Source organism: Anser cygnoides, chromosome 17, assembly GCF_040182565.1.
Source record: "Anser cygnoides isolate HZ-2024a breed goose chromosome 17, Taihu_goose_T2T_genome, whole genome shotgun sequence".
NCBI classification, from domain to species: Eukaryota; Metazoa; Chordata; class Aves; order Anseriformes; family Anatidae; genus Anser; species Anser cygnoides.
In genome coordinates, this window is record NC_089889.1 from 15,270,796 (window position 1) to 15,294,754 (window position 23,959).

Here is a 23,959-nt window from a genome sequence, read left to right on the forward strand (position 1 = left end):
ACAACAGGAGCAGCTCCAGCCAAGGGACACAGCCAGAGCAGAGCACTGGGGGCATGGCTGGCTGGTGGCAGTGGGTGACACAGCGCTGAGCTCGATGGGTATGGCTGAGAGGAGATGAGCTGCTGGGCTCCATCCTGAAGCCATGTGGACAAGAGGTCACCCTCGGAGACAGGGACACAATGGGGAGGCAGCAACAGGGGGACAAGAGTGGCCAGCCCAGTGAGGTGATCTCTGCAGAGCAGGAGATGGATCCTGCCAAGAGCTCCCTGCCAATCCCCGCATGAGCACGGGTCCCTGCTGGCCTTACAGCTGCACTTGGCAGCCCTCGCTCTTGAGGCTCTTCAAATCACTTGAAGAAATCCCCTTCCTCTCCAGGCATGAGGAAGCTCTTTGGCCATTGACTTCAGATTAAAATGGGATAAAGGAAACAAAAGAACAAACAGCAGCAAATATTCTGGGAATAAATTTACAACACATAGTCTTTCCAGTCTAAACAGCCAGCTGTCTAAACAGCCAAGGCAATGGCTATTGACATCCTAGCTGTCAACAGATCTCAGGAAAAGTATTCCCAAACAGTCTCCCAGCCATGGGGATAGCTGCATTTCAGTACAGGTGTAGTAAAAGCTCCTGAACTCTTGCTAACTTTCACAGCTTGTTAATAGACAGGAGAGTTTTCAAAGCTTAACTTGTCAAACCAGAAACAGAAACAGCGATGCCTGACCAGTCCAGCCTTGGTCATAAATACTAACACATTGTCGATATGGGAAGGAAATTTTTGAAGGAAATAGTGAGCAACAAATTAACAGAAGCCATTATTTGCTCTCAGATGATAGGTGATCAAATCTGGCAGAGATACTAGGTCCAAGGAACTGCTTAACTTGCTTTACACTCAGCACATCATTTCTCTAGTGCCTGGCACTAATGCATCTGTGTGTGCAGTTTTATTAATGTCCTGCAACATCAGTGTCCAGACAGAAACAAAACTGACTGAAAGAATCTCCGGCAAAAATATTTTCCAGCCTAGCAGAACAAGCTGAGACAAATGTCCATGTAGGGACATGGAGAAGAGAAACACTTACTTGGTATAAAATGCAACAAACTTCAGTTCATCTAAGTCCCCTTGAATCACAACATCATCAAATCCTTCCCCATGGCCTGAAAGACAAAGAAATCATGGGTTGGAGCAGGTGAGTCCCTGCCCTGCAGTCCCACAGGCAGGTGGATGGCACTGGTCACGCTCCCCTCCAGCCTCCCAGCCTCACCCTGCCACTGCTGGGGAGGCTCAGCTTCACCCTGCTGCTGTACCTCCTCCCCTGTGTGGCACCGTGAGGTGACACCTCCCTCCCCTATGTCTTCCTGCACCTCCCGGTGCAGTCTTGTGTGAAATGACTTGGTGACAACACCTGTACCAGCCTAGACCTCAGTGTGGGGGAGAAGGAAAGGGATGAACCCACATGATCACAGGACAGTTGCTGAGAAAACAATTTCCAGAGCAAATGTTTTGCTCTACTTTTTATTTGCTTAGTTTGCCCATGGAATAAAAGATTGGACCTCACTTCTTTCCTGTGGATTCAGCTCTGGCCCTAAGAAAGAGTGTTTTAATCCAGAGCTAGAGAAGAGGGAGTCATCCGGTAGTCACTAAGAGATGGGCATTGGAAGACACGGGTACAAAGAAGCACCCATGCTTGCTCAAAGAGGCGCATGTTCACAGAGACTCCTTGTTCATGCTGGGCAATCCTAAGCAGCCACAGAAGCCCTTCTGGCCTTGCAAAACAAGAGATGTCCCTCCACAGCCACCCTGGGCCAGATGAAAGAGCTGGAAGAAAAGGCCCTGCGAGGTGTCCTGTGCCTGTAGGCAGAAGAGTTTCAGAGGAGACACAAAAACTATAATGTGCAAGGAAGGAAAGCAGACCTAAGACAGACGCTGGCCCAGAGGGGACACAGAAGAGAAGGTGGCTGTGACTTCTGTATCCCATGGCACCTCCACCAGCACAATCTCTACGGCAGCCCTGGGGACCCCCTCACCTGCATATCGAATGCTCTTCCCAAACATAGCAGTCCACAGGTAGGGGATGGTGCTGATCTCCGTGCCATGGGCCAGCATGTTCAGTGCTGCTATACGGCCTGGAAGGCAGAAGCAGCAGAATAAGCAATAGAGCTCTGAGTCTGAGCAAGCATCGGGCCCTCAGGCCACAGCACAGCTCAGGTCATCAGCATCAGCATCCCTAGTCCAGGAGCACAGGAAGACCAATACCTTCTGCTTCAGCTAAAGTAACCATACAGCAGCAAGAACCTTCACAGAGGAAACCCAACGCATCTTCCATGGCTGGGCTTGGAGGAGTCATCCAGCGGTGCAGCTCTTACTGACTCCTCATCTCCATCAGCACTAACATGCTTATGAGCCCATCTCAACACAGCTTCTGCAATGTTAACAGGGCTGAAGCGTGTTGAGCTCCCACCACAAATATGGTGGGACAGATAAAACCCCAAGGGTCACAGAGACTTACTGAAGAGTCACTGCCCCAGCAGCATGGTTAGACGTGTCCAGGTGGGTTGTGTTCAAAGGCAGGGTAACCTTGAAGGTCTAGTTCCAGAACATCTCCCCCAAGACACCCATTGGGAAGTCAACTAGATGGAAAGCTCAAAGGCAGCCAGGGCTTCCAGGCTGGCTGGTATTTGAGCTGTCATGGGGCGGCTCGAAGTCCTGAGCTGGCCATTCACTCTGGGAGCTATAGGATCCAGCCCTGGGCAGCCCAGCTGGGGATGTGTGCCTGCAGCCTCTCACCCTATGAGCTGATGGGTGCAGCATGAAATGCTTCTGACCCTCTCCGGGGCAAGGAGAAGATCAGGCTCCTGCAGGGACTGATCTCCTAGGGACGCCTTGGTCTAGGAGTAATGAGTGTAATGAGTGATCGTCAGTGTGTGTACGTCAAGAAGGCTGACAAATGAATAGGTAATGGACAGTATAAAATACACATTTCCAAATGTTGAATACAACTACACAGTTTCCATGTTCTCAGTTCTCATTCTCTTCTTAAAGTGTTGGAAATTTCCTGGGTATCTGGAAAAGGCTCTTCTCCTTAAGCAATTTTTGCTGCTGCAAAGGGACTGAAAAGCACCTACCATGCATATGGGCCATCTGCCAGTGAGGAACGTTCACTTTCTTATTGTTCCTCAAGGCCAGCGGGAACATCACAGTGTCACCAGCTGCAAACACTCCGGGGATGTTGGTCTGCATCATCTGAAGGGAGGAAGCAGAATTGCATGTAGGTGGGGTTTGCACCCTACAGGAGCAGCCAACAGGGAACTGCCTGAGACCCACCAAGGTCCCCAGGGGCAGGAGGCGTGTGTGTGTGTGGACACCCACAGCATCCAGGGCCAAAAGAGCTGAGGTTTTGCAAACCCATCGCTTCAAGGAGGGTGTGCTGGCCCAAGCGTATGGCAGTCCTCACATCTCAGCATCTAGGGACAGACTGTCACCGCGCTGGTGGTTCAGAGGCCAAGGCAAGTCCAGCTTGGAGGAGCCAGTGTGACCAAGACAGCTGCAGCTGTGGGGGCTAAAACACCAGGCTCACCTTGTTGACCACAATGAAGCCTTTGGAGTCGATGTTGATGCCACTCTGCTTGAGAAATCCCGTTGCTGGCACTGCACCTGCAGGGGAAAGCAAAAGGCTGTTTTTCCTCTAGCCCTCATAAATCTCTTGTGGATTGTTGACTGTTGTGAAGCAGTCAATAAAACAACAGGAGAATGAAACTGGAATCTTGTGATTCTTCCAGTATGCAATGTTTAGAAAAGTTACCATTAGTTAGGGGCTTTTTCCTCCCCAAGTGTCAAGGAGAAAAATACTGTCTTCTATGGCAGCAGCAGCAATAAAATAAAATAATATAAATAAATAAATAAATAAATAAATACAACAGATGGAAAAAAGTTTGGGCTGTAAGAAAATAAAAAATTGAGAGAATTAAATTGAATGTTTTTTTCTGAAAAAAAAAAAAGAAAAAGAAACTTAATATCACCCAAATGTTTTCAACTTCATTTTATGGGAGTTAGGACCTAGAAAAGACTTTTTCAGCTTTGCTACAGATACAAGCATAGGGTGGAAGCTGGTACACCTCTACCTGCACCCTTCAGCCACCTGGCCAGGAGGAAGATGACTGCCCCGTCTCCTCCAGCACCAGCACTGTCGAAGCAAAGCACTGCTGGCCTGATGGGACCAGCACTCAGCAACACAGCAACAGCCCCTTACCTATACCAACGACACAAACGTCTGCACGTAGGACCTTCCCACTCTTCAGCACCACCTCCTTCAACTTTACAGGAGAGAGGGGGAAATTACAGTTATTTCAGAGACAAAAAAAGAAAAACCCTGTAGCAGCAGCAAGCGAAACTAGCTTCTTGCTTCATTTCTGACATGCAATTTGGCCGTAGTTCCTTATAATGGCAAGAAGAAGAGTTTCAGAGACCACCAAGGGAGTCCTGCAGGTGCTTTCTAGGGACAGGGTTAAAACCATGCAGTGCTTCAGCAGGGTCACCCTCAATGCTCTCTCTGTCCCTCCAGGATCTCAGAGCAACAAAACCATCCCAAACACTGTGGCTGGAGCACACTTGCTCCTGGGGGCTAAGCTCAAGAATATGAATTTCAGGGGCTGGGAAAGAGAGAGGGCAAAAGCCCAGCAATGAAGGGGACGGCAGCCCCAGGGTGAGATGTGGCCACCTCTCGCCCCAGGGGAGCCTTTGCCACACTGTACCTTGTTCTCCTGCTCCCGCAGCTCCGACACCTCAGTCTGCATGTAGAACTTCACCCTGTGGTTCTCAAACATCTGTGGGGACAGCAGGCACATCACAGCCCCACACTGCCCCACCCTCATGCCTTGGCACCCTCTGCGCTCCCTTCCCTGCCTTCAGGTCCTCGGCTGTTCTGGAACAGGCCCATCCTCTTCCCTCCCATGCAAACCCAGGCCAGGCCCTTTCACAGCAAGCAGCCCCCAGAGGGGAAGGTCCAGCCCAGTCTTCCTCAGGGGTATTACTGTATAGCACCTTCACATCTTAATCAATAAATCAGCTTTTAGAATAACTGCATCAGCAAGTTAATGAATGTTATAGAATGGAATCATGGAATCATAGAATGGCTTGGGATGGAAGGGACCTTAAAGATCACCTAGTTCCAACCCCCTGCCATGGGCAGGATGCCACCCACTAGATCAGGTTGCCCAGGGCCTCCTCCAACCAGTCCCTGAAACCTCCAGGGATGGGGCATCCACAATCTCTCTGGGCAACCTGTTCCAGTGCCTCACACCCTCTGAGGGAAGAATTTCCTCCTAACCTCTAATCTTAATCTCCCCTCTTTGAGTTTAAAACCATTCCCTCTTGTCCTTCATTATCTGTCTCAGCAAAAAGTTGCTCTCCATCTTTTTTATAAGCCCCCTTTTAGAATTGAAAAGCTGTAATAAGGTCACCCCTTCTCTTCTGTAGGCTGAACATCCCCAGCTCTCTCATAGGAGAGGTGCTCCAGCCCTCTGATCAACTTCACAGCCATCTTCTGGACCCGCTCTAACAGCCCCACATCCTTCTTGTGCTGAGGGCCCCAGATCTGGACGCAGTACTCCAGGTGGGGCCTCACAAGGGCAGAGCAGAGGGAGACAATCACCTCCCTCCGCCTGCTGCCCACCCCTCTGTCGATGCAGCCCAGGATGCAGTTGCCCTTCTGCTGGCTCATGTCGAGCTTTTTGTCCACCAGAACCCCCAAGTCCTTCTCTGCAGGGCTGCTCTCAGTGAGTTCTTCTCCCAGTCTGTACTCGTGCCTGTGATTGCCCCGACCCAGGTGCAGCACCTTGCACTTGGACTTGTTGAAGCTCACTAGGTTCATGTGGGCCCAAATCTGAAGCTTGTCCAGGTCCCTTTGGATGGCATCCCTTCCTTCTGTTGCATCAACTGCACCACTCAGCTTGGTTTCATCTGCAAAGTTCCTGAGGGTGCACGGCATCCCCCTGTCTATGTCATTGACAAAGATATTACACAGCACCGGTCCCAGGACAGACCCCTGAGGGACACCACTCATCACTGGCCTCCATCTGGACATGGAGCCATTGACCAACACTCTCTGGGTGCGACCTTCAAACGAACTCCTTGTCCACTGAATGGTTCACCCATCAAGTCCCCCCTCTCCGACCTGGAGAGACATGACGACATCAGGCTGTCATGTGGGACTGTGTCAAAGGCCTTACAGAAGTCCAGGTAGATGACATCGGTCAGTCTTCCCTTGTCAACTGATGCAGTCACTCCATCGTAGAAGGAGTGAATGAGTGAATAAGTTCACATCAACAAGTGAAACCAGCAGAACCCACTGTCACCAAAATCACCCCCAGGACAGGAAAGCAAGGTCACCTTCATGACAGCGCGGCCAACCCTCTCCCCAAAGAACTTCTTGAAGGGGACTTCCTCCAGCTCGACCAGAGACACCGAGTGGGCCCTCTCTGCAAGGTAGGCGGCCACCTCCATCCCTGGGGAACAGAAGCACGTCCCAGCAGGCCTGCTCTGTGGGGACTCCTGGGCTGCAGCCAGGCCCCATGGCCACAAAGGGCCCCACAGCTTTGCATGAGATTTATCATTTACAGTGATTTATTCTTACAGGCAGGAGTCACAGGAGGACTTTAAAGATCAAAACAAGCAACCAGCCATAATGAAGTCCCAAGAACCCCAGGAAACATTTGTTAATGGACCTCAGACGAGGGAAGAGAGAAATCTTCCTCTTATGGCTCAGCAGAAGTAATGAGCTACTGGCTGAAAACTGCCCCTGTGACTTCAGCTTTTTTGTTCTGTTCAGAAGAGACCAATTTTGGTGCTGGCAATTGCATGGAAACCTTCAGCATTTTCTTTCTATGTTTTTTTCAGAAACTGTTCTCTTTGATGGTCTACAGTTTACAATTGGTCCCTCAAACCACACATTTTGTTGTAGACAGGACTGACAGAACCTTTAAAGCAGGAAATTAAAAAAAAAAAAAAAAGAAAAGAAAAAAAGAAAAACAAGTACTGAACATTTTGAAATAAATTCCCTCCCTAACAATCGTCTATGCTTAAAGCTTGCAGGACATGCCAAAATTTTGTTACAGACGTATCAAACATACAAACGAAAGAAAGAAACATTAAAGAAATTACAAGACTTCTGTGTATTTTAAAAATTCTCAGCCCTGATGAAAAGTAGAAGAGAAATAAGCCCACAACCTTTCATCTACCAAAGACTCTCCTATCTGAAGCCAAATCTGCACTTACACGCTGGATTTGAAAACACCTGAGTGACAGTACTGGACTCATCATAGGCTTTCCAGACTGGGATAGCAATGCTCTTTGTCCATGCAAGCTGAATTGCCCAGTCTCTTGCGTAAAATTAATTTCTTCAGGAAGGAGATGTTGTTAGCACTTGGAGCTGCAGGTTGAACCAGCCAGGTCCAGTTTTGGGGGGGATTACCTCCAACAGGGTAATGACAAACTAGGAAAGGGTCTGTGACAATCTGCAGGGACACATGGAAAGTTGAAAAATGCAAATCTGCAAAATGAGAGCTCACCAAGGAAGGAGGCACCCACTATAACCACATTCTTGCTGGTGGCCAGTTTCACCACACGGTTTGCATCTTCTGGTGTTCGGATGTTGAAAACATTTTCAACCTCCTTACCCTTACAGCTGAGAGCTTTGGGTCTGAAAAACAAACACAAATTGAGGGCTGTCTAGGTTGGGCTCCTGCAGACACTTTGGCTTGGCTATCTGCAGTTCGCCGCCGTCTCCTGCTTCTGTGGGAGCTTTCTTTTTGGGGGGGTGGGGGAATGACACAGATCAGTTGACAGGACAAGGCAACACGCTGCAGGATGTCACACTGCAGCCAAAACACCAAATTTTGTCATGTTTCTCTGCAAAATCACCCGGGATAGACACATAATATAAAAAAGAATAAAAATAAAAAATGCTGGTGGACAACGGAATGAACGCCCGGCCCCAGCCCCAGCCCTCATGCAGCTGCTTGGCAGGCAAACGGTGCAAGCCTGGCCTATGCTCTGTGTAGAGAAATGGAGCACAATGCGGGATGGTTCCTGCTATAATTTTAAGTTTAACTGCTGTCATGTAGTAAAATTTTCAGAAGCTTACTAGGACACAGAAAACTAATTCTATCCTTCAGTAGAAAATTTGGAGCCAGATTTTAAAGGTTCTATAAGCATCTGCAGATGCGGGTTCTGTAGCAATTTAATCTTGTCATCCTCATGTACTTACTGGGGCATATGTATTTTTAAATATCTGTCCCCTGCATATATGACTCATGTCTGGAAATGGGAATGATGATCCTAAATAATTTAGGGATCTTAAAAACATTTACCCAGTGTACTTGGAGCTTATGCATAAGGATTTTGAAATTATTTCCAAAGGTTTAATCCTCTCTTGAACCTCATTAGGTGGAAAGTGCATTTTGCTGAGCACCACGTCACCCAACACCAGGCCTAGCGGCTGATGTGGCTGCAGCTGCAGCTGAATCACAACATCCCGCTGGCAGAGCCGGACACCTGCAGATGACTGCAAGGAATCCAGGCATCAGACCCAAATATGAAGCAGCACCAAATATTGACAATTACCAGTGGCATCAGCAGTTCGCAAAGGGAGTGATTTCTCTGTTGCTCCCTCCTAGCCAGGCCTGAAGCTCCCTGTACCACCTGGATGGAAGCATCCCTAACCCAGATGATAATTTTGCAGAGGCTGAATTTGTCCTAGTCCACTTTGTGCCTTTGTGGCAGGAGCACACGGAAAGGGTGAGCAGCCCAGGGATGCCAGACCTGTCCTTGGGTGCCATCCTGACAGCCCCTCTTACACCCTCTTACACCATCACAGCTGGGCGTGTGAGGGATTCAGACACTTGCATTTGCCCCAAAACGGGGCAAAAAGCGAAATAGTGAAATGTCGATGGAGCAGTAAGGTTCAGAGACTTTGCTATAGAAAAGCCTGGTCTTGTCTACAATATTTGACATTTTCTGTGAAAATGTAATTTACTCTTGAGCTGGCCCACAGGAGAGACTTCTGGGAACAGTGCAGCATTAGGGTGCTGCTGGTAAATTCCTCCACCTTTGCAAGATACATTTTTCTCTCTGTATCTTTTCTCTCTGTATCTGTATAAAACAACTCATGAACTCAGGCTGCTTCAGCAGGTACTTTTCATTAACACTCTTTTGGCCTTGATTCTGATCATGAAACTCCTGGGCAGCAGCTCCTGCACAGCCTTCTTCCACACACCACAGCCCTTGGTCCTGGTGGTCCCCTGCTTTCTGGGCTGTATTTGGGTGACACACAGGCTCTTCAACTTTGGCTGAGCAGATACACCCACCATAGCTACAGAGGGAGATACTGACATATCAATTATGTATTTGGTGCCTTTTCTGCAAACGTTCTTGCAAACAAATTCAGTTTCTGAACACAACTGCTGTGTTTGATCCCTTATCCCCAGGCACAAGCTCCTCAAGTTCTCAGATAAAATAGTTTCTCATGATCTTTAAAATGTTTGTAGCTTACGTGTTTCCAGTCGCTATCAGCAGTTTGTTATATTCCATCTTAAATCCATCCTTGAACACAGCTATCTTGTTCTTGATATCCACAGCTGCAACCTGAAATCATTTCTAAATAATGTTAAGAAATGAAATCTCAAGACATTCACCGAGATGCTATGTGCTGATCCAAAGGCACCCCCAAATGCACCAGCCCACCATGAGCCTCTTATGGCACATCTTGTTTTGTTAATGACTGCAGAGAATGCAAACCATTTGTTATTATTTTCTACTTCTGAATTGCTTTCTTGCGGGGGATGATCAGCACCCACTAACGCACACAGGCTCAGAAGAGAAGACTTCAGAGTAAGCCTCAAGGCACCACCAAAATCCATAGCAGCAGCATTCCTTGGTGTCTAATCCCCTGAAATGTGCAGGCACACGTTGAACACCTAGTACTTATCTTAGATTTTAACAGGAACTGAGAGCCAGGTCTGTGGCAAGCTGTTATTCCTAAACAGTTTTCGGTTTTGCCCCCATGCTAAGCCTGAGGCTTCCCAAAGCCTGTGGAGTGACTCCCTCTGCCCGCATTGCCACCTTTGCCCAGCAACCTGTCCTCCTCACTGCAACAGCTGCTTTCCCAATGGGACTCAGGGTCAAGACAGTCACAGGCAGGTGCTCACACTCATTCCTAACACAATCAAATGGTGCTCTGTCCCTGCACATTTATTTATTTATTTATTTATTTTGCAAAGATAAGGACTCCCCTACTGCCATTGTTTCCCCCTTGCCTCTGAAACCATCCCAGTGAGCAAGGTGCTCATGGGTACACTTTTCCCAAGCTAGTTCCAGATTTTTTGGACAAGCCTTCTTCAAATGCTTATGATGGCTCTTGTATGGAGACTGGTGTTTCCACACACTGTGGGTGGAGCAGCACTGACACTAGGCACCTATGGACACAGGAGAGCCTCACCAGCAACAGCAGCACTTCATGCTGTGGCCACCTCCATGGGACATTATACATGTCTTCAAGCCTATCCCAGGAGTCACTCACTCACCCAGAGTCACCTCTGCTTGGGCAGCAGGGAAAATCCACATTTGAGGCAGTAAATCGAAAAAAATGGAGCATGAACCTCCTCGCATTGCTTTACTGGGTGGGATCCAGGATGTGGGTAAGTTTTCTTCAGCAGGCACCACTGCACCTCCACGCATGAGCCATGTGAAGTGGGGTTCCAGAAGCTGGGCAGAGCCCCTCAGTGCTGCTAACCTGCGTGCTAACTGTGACAGCAGTATTGGCCTGTGCCTCTAGGACTCAAACCTGACTTGCCTCCCCTGTCTCCTACCCACTACCTCCCTGCCCTTGTCCCCATGTCCCATGTCACACAAGTGTGCAGAGGTGAGACAGTGGGGTCAGGAGGCTAGAAGGATTCTTGAAAAAGGTAAAAAGCAAGTGAGCAATGAGAAAAGCCTCATGACTGTGGATTGCTCAGCAGTAAAAAAGCATATCCAAGTGTGTCAGGTGATAAAAAAGACTAAAAACTTCTTATGCCAAAGAGCCTAGGTTCAACAAGGAGAATTGGAAAGTCCTGCCCCTGGGGAGGAACAACCTCATGCACTAGGACATGCTGGGGGCTGACCATCTAGGAAAGCAGTTTTGTAGAAAAGGACCTGGGAGCCCTGGTGGACACCAAGTTGACCATGAGTCAGCAATGTGCCCATGTAGTGAAGAAAGCTAATAATATCCTGGACTGAATTAGCAAGAGTATCGCCAACAGATCAAGGGAGAGTGCAAAGCGGATGGAGCCAGGCTCTTTTCAGTGGTGCCCAGTGCCAGGACAAGAGGCTAGGGGCACAAATTAGAACGCAAAAGGTTCCATCCAAATATCAGAAAGTACTTCTGTGCTGTGCAGGTGACCAAGCACTGGAACGGGTTGCCCAGAGAGGCTGTGGAGTCTCCCACCTTGGAGATGTTCATAAGTTGCCTGGACATGGTCCTGAGGCATTCTGCTCTGGGTGACCCTGCTTGGGCAGGGATTGGAGCAGGTGGCCTTCACTCACAAACCCTTCTTACCCCCTGGCCTGACAGACTAGTAGCAGGTTTGGGTCTCCCACATGGCACAATTTGGGATCTCATAACCAAGCTCAGCTTCTGTGGGCAGCTGCATATTTGCAGCCACCTTAAATACTCCAGACTTGGGATGATTTCTGTATGAACAGACCTCATCTCATTGAACCTCTCCAAAAAGCCAGCATCTGCAATGTAACTGGTAGATCCTCAAGTGAATGGTGATGTTCTGTTGGGCCTGGACAGACTAACAAACGACCTTCCAGCCTCTGTCTCTGCAGAGGTGTCATTTTCTGCTGCCTCTGCTCCTTCCATAGAATACCTGTTAATTTTTAAGCCTTGAACATTTTTGTTTGTTTGTTTCTCAGGCTTTAGTCCCCTTAGTTTCTGTCCCCAGCTCAGCCAACCCAGATCTTAAGTCATCCTAGCTGCCATTTCACAAATCCTTGAAGATTCCCAATATGAATAAAATAATGGGGAGAAATATTTAATCCATCACTGTCTGTGCTGCCTGCAGGCAGATTATCCTGATCAGAGGCCAGTTGGTCACCCCAAATCCACGTGAGGATAATAGACAAATGGCAGGTAAGAAATGATGGTCACTATGGAGTTTGCACAGGAAGAAATTGCTTTAATTATGACTTAGAGCAACCACAGGCAGCCTGACCTCAGAGGCACAAAACGGCCCAGGGAATGAGGAAGACTTGGCATTTCTGCAACAGAAATCAGCAAGCTGAAACAAAGACACAGACTTTGTATGCCAGCACCTGGAGAATAATCTGCAGGCAAATGGTGAGACCACACCGTACAAACACAACTCTCCTTACCTGCATTTCAGTCAGGACTTCAATGTCATATGTGCGGAAGAATTCCTTGGGGCGCAGGGCGATCTGCTCCGGGTGGGAATCCATTGACTGAAAAAAAAAGGCCGTTTTTCTCTTAATAGCTGTGAATTGAAAACGCGAGTGGAGAAACACCTGTTCCAAGCACAAGTCAGTGTATGTGAAATCAGTCCTTATGGCAGTTGTTTAGAGATTTGCTCTACAGGGACTAGAATCAAAACCTGTTCAAGTAAAAGTCATCACAAGACGATGGACTGGGCCCTGGTTTCTTCTCTGACTGCTCAGCACAGCAGTGGCATTGACCAGCTGAGGTAGAACAGCAGCCAGTGTTTCTGAGTAACTGTATAGCAGATCTAAATGCAGCTCCTCATAACACACAAGTTCAGAGCACCAAAAGAAAAGACACATTATTTGGACAACAACCAGTTACCCATGGAAGTGGAAGCTAAAAGAGCAGTGAGAACTATCTGCATTGTTACAAGGGCAACACTGTCAAAAGGACCCAAGTTATGGAGCACAAATTCCCTTGAAAGCAAAAGCAGAGGTATGTGATATGGATAGAATCATAAAATCATAGAATCATACAATATCCTGAGTTGGAAGGGACCCATAAGGATCATCTAGTCCAACTCCTGGCACCACACAGGTCTACCCAAACGTTTAGACCGTGTGACTAAGTGCACAGTCCAAACGCTTCTTAAACTCTGGCAGGCTTGGTGCAGTGACTCCTTCTGTGGGGAGCCTGTTCCAGTGGGTGACCACCCTCTCAGTGAAGAACCTCTTCCTGATGTGTAGCCTAAACCTCCCCTGCCTCAGCTTGACACCATCCCCGTGGGTCCTATCACTGGTGACTAAAGAGAATAGATCAGCGCCTGCCCCTCCACTCCCCCTTGCGAGGAAGCTGTAGACTGCGATGAGGTCTCCCCTCAGCCTCCTCTTTTCCAGGTTGAACAGGCCAAGTGACCTCAGCTGCTCCTCATACATCTTCCCCTCTAGGCCCTTCACCATCTTCGTCACCCTCCTCTGGACACTCTCCAACAGTTTTACATCCCTTTTGTACTGTGGTGCCCACAACTGCACACAGTACTCGAGGTGAGGCCGCACCAGCACAGAAGAGGGCGGGACAATCACTTCCCTCGACCGACTAGCAATGCCGTGCTCGATGCACCCCAGGGTACGGTGGGCCCTCCTGGCTGCCAGGGCACACTGCTGGCTCATGTTCAGCTTGCTATCAACCACAACCCCCAGATCCCTCTCTGCAGGGCTGCTCTCCAGCGTCTCGTCACCCAGTCTGTATGTATAGCCAGGGTTGCCCCACCCCAGGTGCAGGACCCAGCACTCGCTCTCATTAAATTTCACGCGGTTGGTGATTGCCCAGCTCTCCAATCTGTCCAGAGCTCTCTGCAAGGCCTTTCCACCCTCAGCTGAGTCTACAACTCCTCCAAGTTTGGTGTCATCAGCAAATTTGCTCAAAACACCTTCTAGTCCTACATCCAAATCATTTATAAAAACATTGAAGAGGACTGGCCCTAAAATGGAGCCTTGAGGGACCCCACTGGTGACCATCCGCCAGCCTGATGTGGCCCCATTTACCACAACCCTTTGAGCCCTGCCCGTCAGCCAATTGCTCACCCATCACATGATGTTTTTGTTTAGCTGTTATGCTGGACATTTTGTCCAGTAGGATCCTATGGGAAACCATGTCAAAAGCTTCGCTGAAGCCCAAAAAGATCACATCAGCTGGTTTCCCTTGGTCGACTAGATGGGTGATCTTATCATGAAAGGAAATCAAATTTGTTAGGCAGGACCTACCCCTCGTGAACACATGTTGGTTGGGACCGATGACTGCATTGTTCCCCAGGTGCGCTTCAATAACTTCAAGGATTATCTTCTCCATAATTTTACCAGGCACTGACGTGAGACTGACAGGCCTGTAATTGCTAGGGTCTTCTTTCTTGCCCTTCTTGAAAATTGGCACAACCTGCCAATAGACTGGTGCCTGCGCCTCCACTCCCCCTCGTGAGGAAGCTGTAGACTGCGATGAGGTCTCCTCTCAGCCTCCTCTTTTCCAGGCTGAACAGGCCAAGTGACCTCAGCTGCTCCTCTTCTCTTCTAGGCCCTTCACCATTTTTGTAGCCCTTCTCTGGACACTCTCCAACAGTTTCACATCCTTTTTGTACTGTGGTGCCCAGAACTGCACACACTACTCGAGGTGAGGCAGCACCAGTGCAGAGCAGAGTGGGACAATCACTTCCCTTGACCAACTAGCAATGCCGTGCTCAATGCACCCCAGGGTACAGTTGGCCCTCCTGGCTGCCAGGGCACACTGCTGCCTCATATTCAGCTTGCTATCAACCAAAACCTCCAGTTTTACTGCAAATTCTTTAAACGCCCAACATTTACCAAGAGAGGAACTTCTGACCCCACCACTTCAGAGTGCTGGTTCCCAAGCTGGTGCACAGGGAGGGCAGCAGGAGCAGTACAGAGCCCCTGAGGCCTTTGCTGCTGTCCAGTGCTCCTGTGACAGGAATGGGGACACAGCAGCACAACAGGGACCAGGTCATGGTCCAAAGGGCATGGAGAGGATCAGTGTGGAAGGAGCTTGGGACAGAGTGATAATGACAATGCTGCAGTTTCAGGAGGCAAGAAGTCTTCTGCTTACAGCTTTATGTGCTACTCCTCTAGTGACTCTTTCCAGGGCTAATACCACTCACAAGAGGATTAAGAAAAATCCCCCTTTTTTCACCCTGTTCTAGAATATTCTGCCTTTTTTTTCCATGAGTTTTGTGCAACTTCCAAAAGTGACTGCAGCCAGAGATGTTTAGTGGAGAGTTTAACAAATCACGTGTAACATTTCCATTGTATGAGGTGTTTTTACTATTTAAAGGAGATTGAAGAAGACAGTTTAATGGTCACATGATGGGGATAAGCATTTCTGAGAGTTGCCTGGCCGGGACAGGGACTGTGAACTTCTCAGAGGTGCCCAGCACAACCTCTGCAATTCAGCCAGCTGCTTCTTGCCCCAAGCAAATCTTGTCCAAATAGAGCAACAGCTTGAATGCTCTATGCATGTTTGTGTTACAAATGGCTTTGTCTTGGAGCTGGAAGCTGAGTTAGATGCTCTGATTGTAGAGTACCATCTCCCCTAGATAAGTATCCATGATGTAAAGTGGAATGCACTGTCTGCTCTTATGTTAACTCTAAGCTTCAAGACCAATTGTTGCTGTTCAACCTGAGTTGCTGGTCTGTTCTCAAGCAAAGCCCTGTATCAGTGATAAAAATGTGATTAGAAGGCCATTCTGTCGCTACAAATTGGCATTCAAAATGGGATGTGTGCCAGAAAAAGTGATCTTTGCACTGACATCAGGCTATCAAGTTGTGATGATGAGCAATAATAATAGTAACTATAGCAAGGTGCATCACTGCATCATAAGAAACATGCACTAATAAAAATCCTGGTAGAAAATACCATTTGTTTACAAGCCCCATTTCATTGCTTTAAAGATTTTGATCCAGAAACATAGGAAGCAGATCCATTTAGGTACAAGCAGGCCAAGACAGCTGCTTGTAGACCTATGGAGAATGACCTGGTTTCTATGCTGGTGAACTCCTGTTCGGAGTTTGTACAACTCCTCTTCTGTGTTCCATCTTTCAGTCACTAACAGAAAAGACGGTTCAAGGAAAAAGAGAGACAGGACTAATAAGGAAGAAGAAACATGTTGGTGCAATGAATAATGGTGGAGAAAGGACACAGGGCAATTTGTAAAACTCATGTGACATACTCAAGATGATACAAACCTTACTGAGCTTTGGTCTATCATAGGGCAAGTGTCTGTCCATTGTGCACATTACAATCCTGTCTGAGAAACCCTCCTGGCGCAAGGTCTCTGCACAGACTAATCCAGCTGCACCTAAAAAAGAAGGAAGAGCCATGCTAGCAATGTTTTATGGTATTAGATGGTCTGAACCCTTTGAATGAACTCTTTGAATGCCAAAGAAAAAGATGGATCTGAACAGTATCATGTTTTGGTCCATCTACAAAACACTGCTATTGATGGAGGCACGGGGCAGTGGAAGGACAGACAGCAAGGCAGTTGTCCTGCGCATGCTGCCTGGAGCACACTAAGCCAGGACTGATACTGCACTGACACTGACTCCAGGGGTGACCCTCAAATGAGGCCTCCTTGCAAATTCATTTTTTCATAGAAAGAACTCACCCAAATCTACAGAGCCTTCAACAGGGACACTGGGGGACATTTCTGAGCCAAGCAGTGCAGCGCAGCAGTGGGCAGCCTTCAGCAACCCAGCACAATGGGCTGTGGTCGCTTGCCCTCAACCCCACCAGACATGGCAGCATCTCAGCCCTCGATGCAGGGCTGGAGGGGGGGTCTCTTCCCACCCAAACAGCTTTGAAATCTCCTTTCCTGTTCACCAGAACAGACCTTGTTCTTCAGAAAGAGCTGTCAACGTAGCTGATCAAGCCTGAAAAAGCTCTTTCAGCAACAGCTAACATCACCGCTGAGCATATTGGCTCAGGATTTGGATGACTATTTACCTGCAGCCATGCTGTGCTCCCTAAAGAGCCCAGCTGCCCCTGGCCAGCAGGAAGGTCACACTCCAGATCTCAGTCAACAAACACCATGGGCACAAGGAAGGGAAAAATGCTGCCCAGCAGCAAGGGAAGAGCCCGCCTGGCTGGTTTTCCCTCTCTACTCAAGCTGTGAGACATAACTTAGATGATAGGAGCAGCAGATCACAGCATGCTGAGCATTCCCACAGCTTGCATCTGGTGACCTGAGGGCTATAATGAAGTGAGAACAACCAAAGTGCCCTGAGCAGCCATTCCCTCCTAGCCCCAGGTCCAGCATAGTACAGCCTGTGCCCTCCCACCCTCTGCTTCACTGAAGGCACAATCCAGCCCTACCAGAAAGAGGCAAACTTGGCAGATGAGATTCTATCCATCAGGCTTCCCACAAAAACTGCATTATGCAGTGCTGTCAGGTTGCACAGAATTACTTCCAGCCTTAGAAACGAGCATCACCTCCTGAGCAGCTGGGCCCATTTGTGATACTTTGCAGCTGCAGTGTGGTCAGGGAATCTGCACATCTCTGCACACAGTCTGCACAGCAGATGCGCTTAAGATCACACACTCTCAAGCCCCTTTGGATGACCAGCAGTGTCTAGGTCAAAAAGGCCCAGGAAGATCCTCTGGTCTGACGTTGTGCATAGGAAGGGGTGCAGGAGGGATGACAGAAGGCCCATGGCACACAGACGCCCTTCTGTTCACAGAAACACCCTGGGAGTGGACACACGTTGCTGTCCCAGCACATGCCACTCAATACCTGCACCGATGATCAGCACGTTGGTACTGCTCAGGTTATAGTTGCTCAGGGAGATGCACTTTGCCATCATCTTTGTCCTCCTCTGTGTCTGAAGAGCCTACGCCACCAACAGCAAGAAAAACAGTCATTATCCTTCACAGCTTTTGCCTGGGTAGCCAGGCAGAAGTGGAGACAATTTTCAGTGTTGTCATGAAACAGCTTGGATAGAAATGGAACATCCATATCTTTGTATCCAATGAGGACTTCAAACCCATGCTCAACCAAATACCTTTTCATTACCCAGTGCACTACCTCCTTCCCAGGTACAAAAGAAAAATAAAACCATTGTTGTCTGCAAATTCATGTAGGGACAAAGCACTGGCAAAAATATAGGAGAAGCAGCACAGGTGCATCATTGCGCGATTCTGCAATCAATGGGGGAAATGGAAATGCAGAAGTCCTATCAGGAACTTATTCCTGCACCTAAACAGAGCTCATATGCCTCTGATATTCAAAGAAGGTGACGGACTGTCCAGCCTGCCATGGCTGGACCCGAGGGCCCTTTCCTATGTCACCCTGCCATCTGTGCTGCACAGCCCCCATGTTGCCAAGCCACAGAATCATAGAATGGTTTGGGTTGGAAGGGATCTTAAAGATCACCTAGTTCCAAACGCCCTGCCATGGGCAGGGACACCTTCCACTAGATCAGGCTGCTCAAAGCCCCATCCATCCTGGCCTTGAACACTTGCAGGGATGGGGCATCCACAGCTGCTCTGGGCAACCTGTGCCAGGGCCACACCATCCTCAGATTAAAGAATTACTTCCTAATATCTAATCTAAATCTCCCCTCTTTTAGCTTAAAGCCATTACTTCTTGTCCTATCACTACAGTCCCTTATAAAAGAGACCCTCCCCAGCTTTCCTGTAGCCCTCTTTAGGTACTGTAAGGTCTCCCCAGAGTCTTCTCTTCTCCAGGCTCAACAACCTCAACTCTCTCAGCCTGTCTTCGTAGGAGAGGTGCTCCAGCCCTCTGGTCATCTTTGTGGCCCTCCTCTGGACTTGTTCTAATACTTCTGTGTCCTTCTTGTGGTGCGGGCTCCAGAGCTCAACACAGGGTTCCAGGTGAGGTCTCAGGAGAGCAGAACAGAGGGGGACAATCACATCCCTTGACCTGCTGGCCATGCTGCTTTTGATGCAGAAGCCCATCAGAGGCCAAAATCCAGCACAGCCCTCTTCACCACATCCCACCTGCACCAGCTGGAGTAGTGTGATTCCATTCAAGTGACCTCTCTGGATCAAACCCCACAGGTGACAAAAAGGTCCAGTTGGGCCAGAGCTCTGAGCTTCTATATTTACATATGTATATATGCAAATGTGAATCAGAAGAAAAGTCTTTGTAGAAAGAAAGATGGCACTGGCCTCAACAGGCTTCATTCTGCATCCTGCCTGGGAGAAGACAGCCCTCCCTGCCCACCCACCCCATCCCTCTCCAGCCGATGTATGTGCACAGAGATGACCTCTGCCATCACCACGCTGCATTCAGACCCAGCTGATGAGGCCACACAGCTGACGAGAGAGGCCTGCTTCATGGCCCAATCAAATTACAAGCTGCTGTGAGCTGAAGGAAACACGGGGTGAGTTCAGGACAAGCATCTAGCAAGACATCCTGAACTCAGAGACACCACATCCAGTGTGCATCCAGCGTGCGTCCAGCTGCACCCTGGAGCAGCGCCTAGCAGTCAGGGGAGTGCAGGAGGGTGAGGGGGGACACTACGGCTCTGCCTGGCTCCACTCATGTCCCAGGGACAGACTTCAGGCTGTTGCTCGAGACAGGGTTGGGCTAGGTAGACCTTTGGTTTACTCATTTTGAATGCTCACACATCTTTCTGCTCAGGTACTTCTTCCCCTGCCTTCCCCCATGGGCCTTGTTTTTGGGGTGTCAGCAGTGGCTCAGCCTCTCACCTGCTTGCTCGCTCGGATGTACACCTTCTCCTTTTCGATCTTCACCTGAGGGTGACAAACAGCAGTGGTTTGCAGGACAGCAAGCGTCTCTGGTGTGAAAAAGGTGCCTGCTCCATCTGTGCAACAACTTCTGAACACAGCAGCGGTCTCACCAGGCCATCTGCACTGCAGGTCTCATGCAAGAGCTGCATAGGCCCTGTCCAGGCCCTCCCCAGCTCAAGGCTGGAGGACGTGTCTTGTCTAACACCAACCATGCTCTGATGTTCAGTGCAGAAACTGCCCGTATTTACCTGACCTCTCTCAGGTTGAGGGCTGTTTTCTCCTGCACAAGAAGCCTCCCAGACCATGCACCTCCACCCTCACCTTCCCAGGAGTGTCTGACATCCAAGGGGTGCAGACAGAATGACAAGGGGAGATGCAGGGAGGAGGGAGTGCTGGGTGATACGCTCTCCACAGGCCATCCCACCATGTACATGGGAAATATTTGCTCCACACCTCTGCAGAAGCCATGCTAACATTAATTTCCTCTGCTGCAGGAACAAAGGTCTCACCTGGAACCTGGGCAAGCTGTCCAAGCCAGGAAAGTCCTCTATGTCACCAGTGCTGATGTTGAAGCAGGCTCCGTGCCAGGGACAGCGGACTCTTCCTTTGGACAAAACCCCTGCATGAAAGACAGCATAGCCACATCAGTATGTCCCTGCCTACAGCCCACTGTGGTCAAGCTGCTGCCACCTGGCCAAGGCACAAGTGGCAGAGGCCAGGTCTCACTGCCAATACACTTCTAGGATTCTAGAATTCTTCACAGTTTCACCACAGCTGCTGAGCGAGGCTGACCTCCTGAAGGCCAGAGGTTGCTGTCCAGAGCCTGCTGCAGTGGCAGGAGCTATACACCTCCACACAGAGTAGTTTCATTGCCCAGACTCTGAACATGTCTCTGTGACACTCTTCTCTTTATCTAGAGCTGTCGTCTCTCCTACAGGACACATGGCAGCTGTCATGGACGTGGATGGTCAGCGGCCTCTTGGCTGCTTCACGTGGGCTTCTCCAGCTTGTGCATAGGACTGGCCCAACCATTTGGGCTAGACGGTGAGGTGCCAACTGGGATCCTGGGTGTGGGATCCTAGCTCACATGCCCTCACTGAGAGTGCTCTTCCAATGCCTCCATGCACAGCTCCACCAGCTCTCTGCTGTGCCTACAGGATAACCTCACTCTCCAGCAGGGCCAGGGGCTGTGGTCTCCTGGGTCCTGCGGTCATCTCTATAAGACCAGTACCACCACAAGCAAGCAGTGCCTCAAGCAGAGCATCACATATTTAGAGCAAGCCTATGTCAGAACAGATGCTGACACATCAAGGAGTATGCATGCCACTGGAAAAGCACGGGGCATGTTCAAAGCAATGAGGTCACTCCTCATAAGTATTTGCTCTGAGTCTGCTACCTTGGACTTTGGCTTTCCCTGCCTGAAAGAACTGGCTCGTGGCAGAGTGAACTGCTACAGTTCAGCTGTGCTGGACTCATCCTGAGTTGATGTATTTGCTTGCTGCACTGCCATGTCTTGTCACCCACTAGATGCATCCCTCCTGCATCCCCAGTGAGATTGCTGTGCAAGGCCACTGCCTTGGGGACCTGCCATGGGTCTCTGACAGGCAAGGGGGCTTCACATCCATGTGCTGCAGGGATAGAAGCAGTGTGAGGACCTCCTGTCCTATTCAGCAGGTTGTTGACACCAGAGGGGGACAAGCAAGGCCAGGAGCATGCCTGCCTGCACCCAGCACTCCTGCAGGGCTGCTGTTGCCAGGACAGCAAGTGAGGATACTCTGCCATCTTCCCCAGCACCCCACCTTCAGCCAAGTGCCCACAGTTAAGGCACACGGCCAAGATGGCACTACCAGGGGCCCGTACTCAGGCTTCTGGTACCATGAGGGCAAACCACTGTACATCACCACACTTCCAACAGAGACATGTCTTTTTGTTGCTGAAATAATTCCATCGGACCAAAGATCCTCCCCTCATGAACATGATTTTGATTTATAGGGAGTTGTGGATTTTTGTTTTTTAAGACTGAGTGGCCTGAAAAATCATAAAATGCGGAAGATTGTTTTTTTCCTTTAAAACATCTTTTAACTCCTCAATGGCTAAGAACCAATAAAAAGAACAAAGCCCCATAAAACTAGGCTCTGCTTGGATGCAGTAAGCTGAGGCTGTTTCACATAGTCCAAGAGAGGTTCAGACCCCAGCTGAAGAGACAACATGTAATGATGCTAGATGAGTTTTGTTCTCTGAAGTCACCCAAGTAAGCCTCAGGCCTGTGTCCAGGTCTGTGTCAGTGAGTTCACCAGCAAACCAAACCCAAGGCTGAGTACTCTTGGAGGCTTCTGCACTGCCATCTGTCTGAAGACACATTTCCCTCACCAAGAAGATGCTGGGATGAAGTTGAGTAAGAGGTATGGCACTACCCCATACTCCCTGCAGCACCCATGAAGGACTTCGGGGCTGCCCTTTGCAAACGCTTTGCTTTCCATTTTTATTCGCACAGCAAGTGATACAGACAGACCTTTAACCAGCGGGGCCCCATAGTGAGGGCATTTGTGTCCCATGGCGTAGAACTCGCCGCTCTCCTTGATCAGCAGCGCCTTCCCGCAGCCCAGGTCCACCTCACGCATCCTAAGGAGGAGGAGCACAGAAGCAGGTGGCAGAACAGCTGGTGCCAAACCCTTCACCCTGCACTCCAGCCCCATTCCACCCTGCCCAGCTCCTCCTTCCTCCAAACTGCTCTCCAATAGCGCTGGGTGGCTCACAGGTACTGCTACCCCTGCCACCAAGCTGGCCTTGGAGGTGGCTCTGCTGCTGCCAGCCCACACCAGATCCAAGCTGGGTCACCAAGTGGCAGCTTCTGTGTCTGTCACTGTGCTCAGAGGTGGCCCAGAGCATCTCTGCACAGTCGGGACATGGCTAATGGCTTCCCCACAAGCTCAGGAGGCCATTTAAGGGTCAGACTAAAGCTTGTCAGCAGCAGTGAAAGCAAAAAGCAAGCCTGGTGTTGCTGCGGCATCAAATCCCCTCCTGGCCAGGGAGCAGTCAGCAGGTCCCTGCAGGCTGGTGCTCACTGAGAGCCAAAGAAAACACAACACCTCTGAGAGTGAAATGAGGCAGTGCCCAGGAGAGGAACCTGTGACCCTTTGTGTGCTCTGCATCAGGGGCTGGGCTCTGGTCCTGGCCATGTCACATGGGTCACATTTTTCTGATAGAAACCCCAGGACATCTACACCTGACTCCCTTGCTCTTTTCTTCTGCTGTTTTTGCAGAACACAAGTCATATGGCAACCTGCCCTCCTGCTCAGACTGTTGGCCCAACTCTGCATCACAGTGGGGTTTTGTCTCCCTGCTGCCCCAGCACTCAGCTTCATGCTTTTACGGGAGCCAACCTAAGTGCAGGCAATCCCCCAGGAGACAGCCAGGTGCTCTTTGAAGCACAGCTGTTGCTTGTGGAGATACCCTGGAAAAAGCGTAATTAGCACAGCAAGAATCCCGTATGCAAAGTTTATGGTCTCACGATGGGTCCCCCACCAGCCACATGAGGCTCCAGCCCCAGCCACCCTTGCCCTAGCCAAAAGCACACTTTTGCCAATCATGCACCCTCTCTGCAAAACAAAAAAAAAAAGCTACCACAGTATCCCCACCTGCTGAATATGTGGTTAATGGTGCTATCAGTGCTGGGAAGCTGAAGTTTAGAAAATCATATAGGTTGGAAAAGCTCTTCAAGGTCACAAGTCCAACCATCAACCTGACCTACCAAGTCCCATCACTAAACCACATCCCTAAGCACCACATCCACACATCTCTTAAATACCTCCAGGGATGGAGACTCCACCACTTCCCTAAGCAGCCTAGTCCAGTGCTTGATGACCCTCTCCATGGAGAAATTCTTCCTAATGTCCAACCTAAACCTCCCCTGGTGCAACTTGAGGCCACTGCCTCACATCCTATCTCTAGTCACCCAAGAAAAGAGACCAGCACCCTCCTCGCTGCAACCTCCTTTCAGGTAGGTAATTGTAGAGAGAGCTGCAGAGTGTTTCCACCTCACAGCCCTAGTAGACCCCATGCAATCCAGAGCCCTCTGCGAGGTGCCAATGCAGAGAGGCAAGGAGTGAGCCCTACCCTTGCAGAGAGCTGGGCACAAAGCCCAGACCGAAGTGTAGACCTGCTTTTCCTGGGATGTTTCCTCTCCCCAAGCCAGAAAGCTGATCTTCAGA

The 23,959-nt window shown here is 49.5% G+C and overlaps 1 protein-coding gene across 6 annotated transcripts in view; it reads right to left on the reverse strand.

The window, feature by feature from the left end:
* The window catches only part of AIFM3 (apoptosis inducing factor mitochondria associated 3), a 58,379-nt gene that overhangs the window by 8,101 nt on the left and 26,319 nt on the right, over positions 1-23,959 (reverse strand). For 5 of the 6 annotated variants that reach the window (XR_010825617.1, XM_066979303.1, XM_066979302.1 and 2 more), the window contains exons 4-18: positions 22,261-22,370; positions 20,258-20,367; positions 19,707-19,751; positions 17,767-17,863; positions 16,223-16,335; positions 12,410-12,496; positions 9,546-9,637; positions 7,564-7,694; positions 6,386-6,501; positions 4,750-4,821; positions 4,248-4,311; positions 3,576-3,652; positions 3,124-3,241; positions 2,026-2,124; positions 1,080-1,155 (exon numbers count right to left, since the gene is read on the reverse strand). Coding sequence is in view for 5 of the 6 variants with exons in the window: in XM_066979303.1 (XP_066835404.1) it covers positions 1,080-1,155; positions 2,026-2,124; positions 3,124-3,241; positions 3,576-3,652; positions 4,248-4,311; positions 4,750-4,821; positions 6,386-6,501; positions 7,564-7,694; positions 9,546-9,637; positions 12,410-12,496; positions 16,223-16,335; positions 17,767-17,863; positions 19,707-19,751; positions 20,258-20,367; positions 22,261-22,370 (1,407 nt within the window). In the remaining variant the exon portion in view is untranslated. The remainder of the gene's footprint in view (positions 1-1,079; positions 1,156-2,025; positions 2,125-3,123; positions 3,242-3,575; positions 3,653-4,247; positions 4,312-4,749; positions 4,822-6,385; positions 6,502-7,563; positions 7,695-9,545; positions 9,638-12,409; positions 12,497-16,222; positions 16,336-17,766; positions 17,864-19,706; positions 19,752-20,257; positions 20,368-22,260; positions 22,371-23,959) is intronic. The other variant, XM_066979304.1, reaches the window with a different exon arrangement.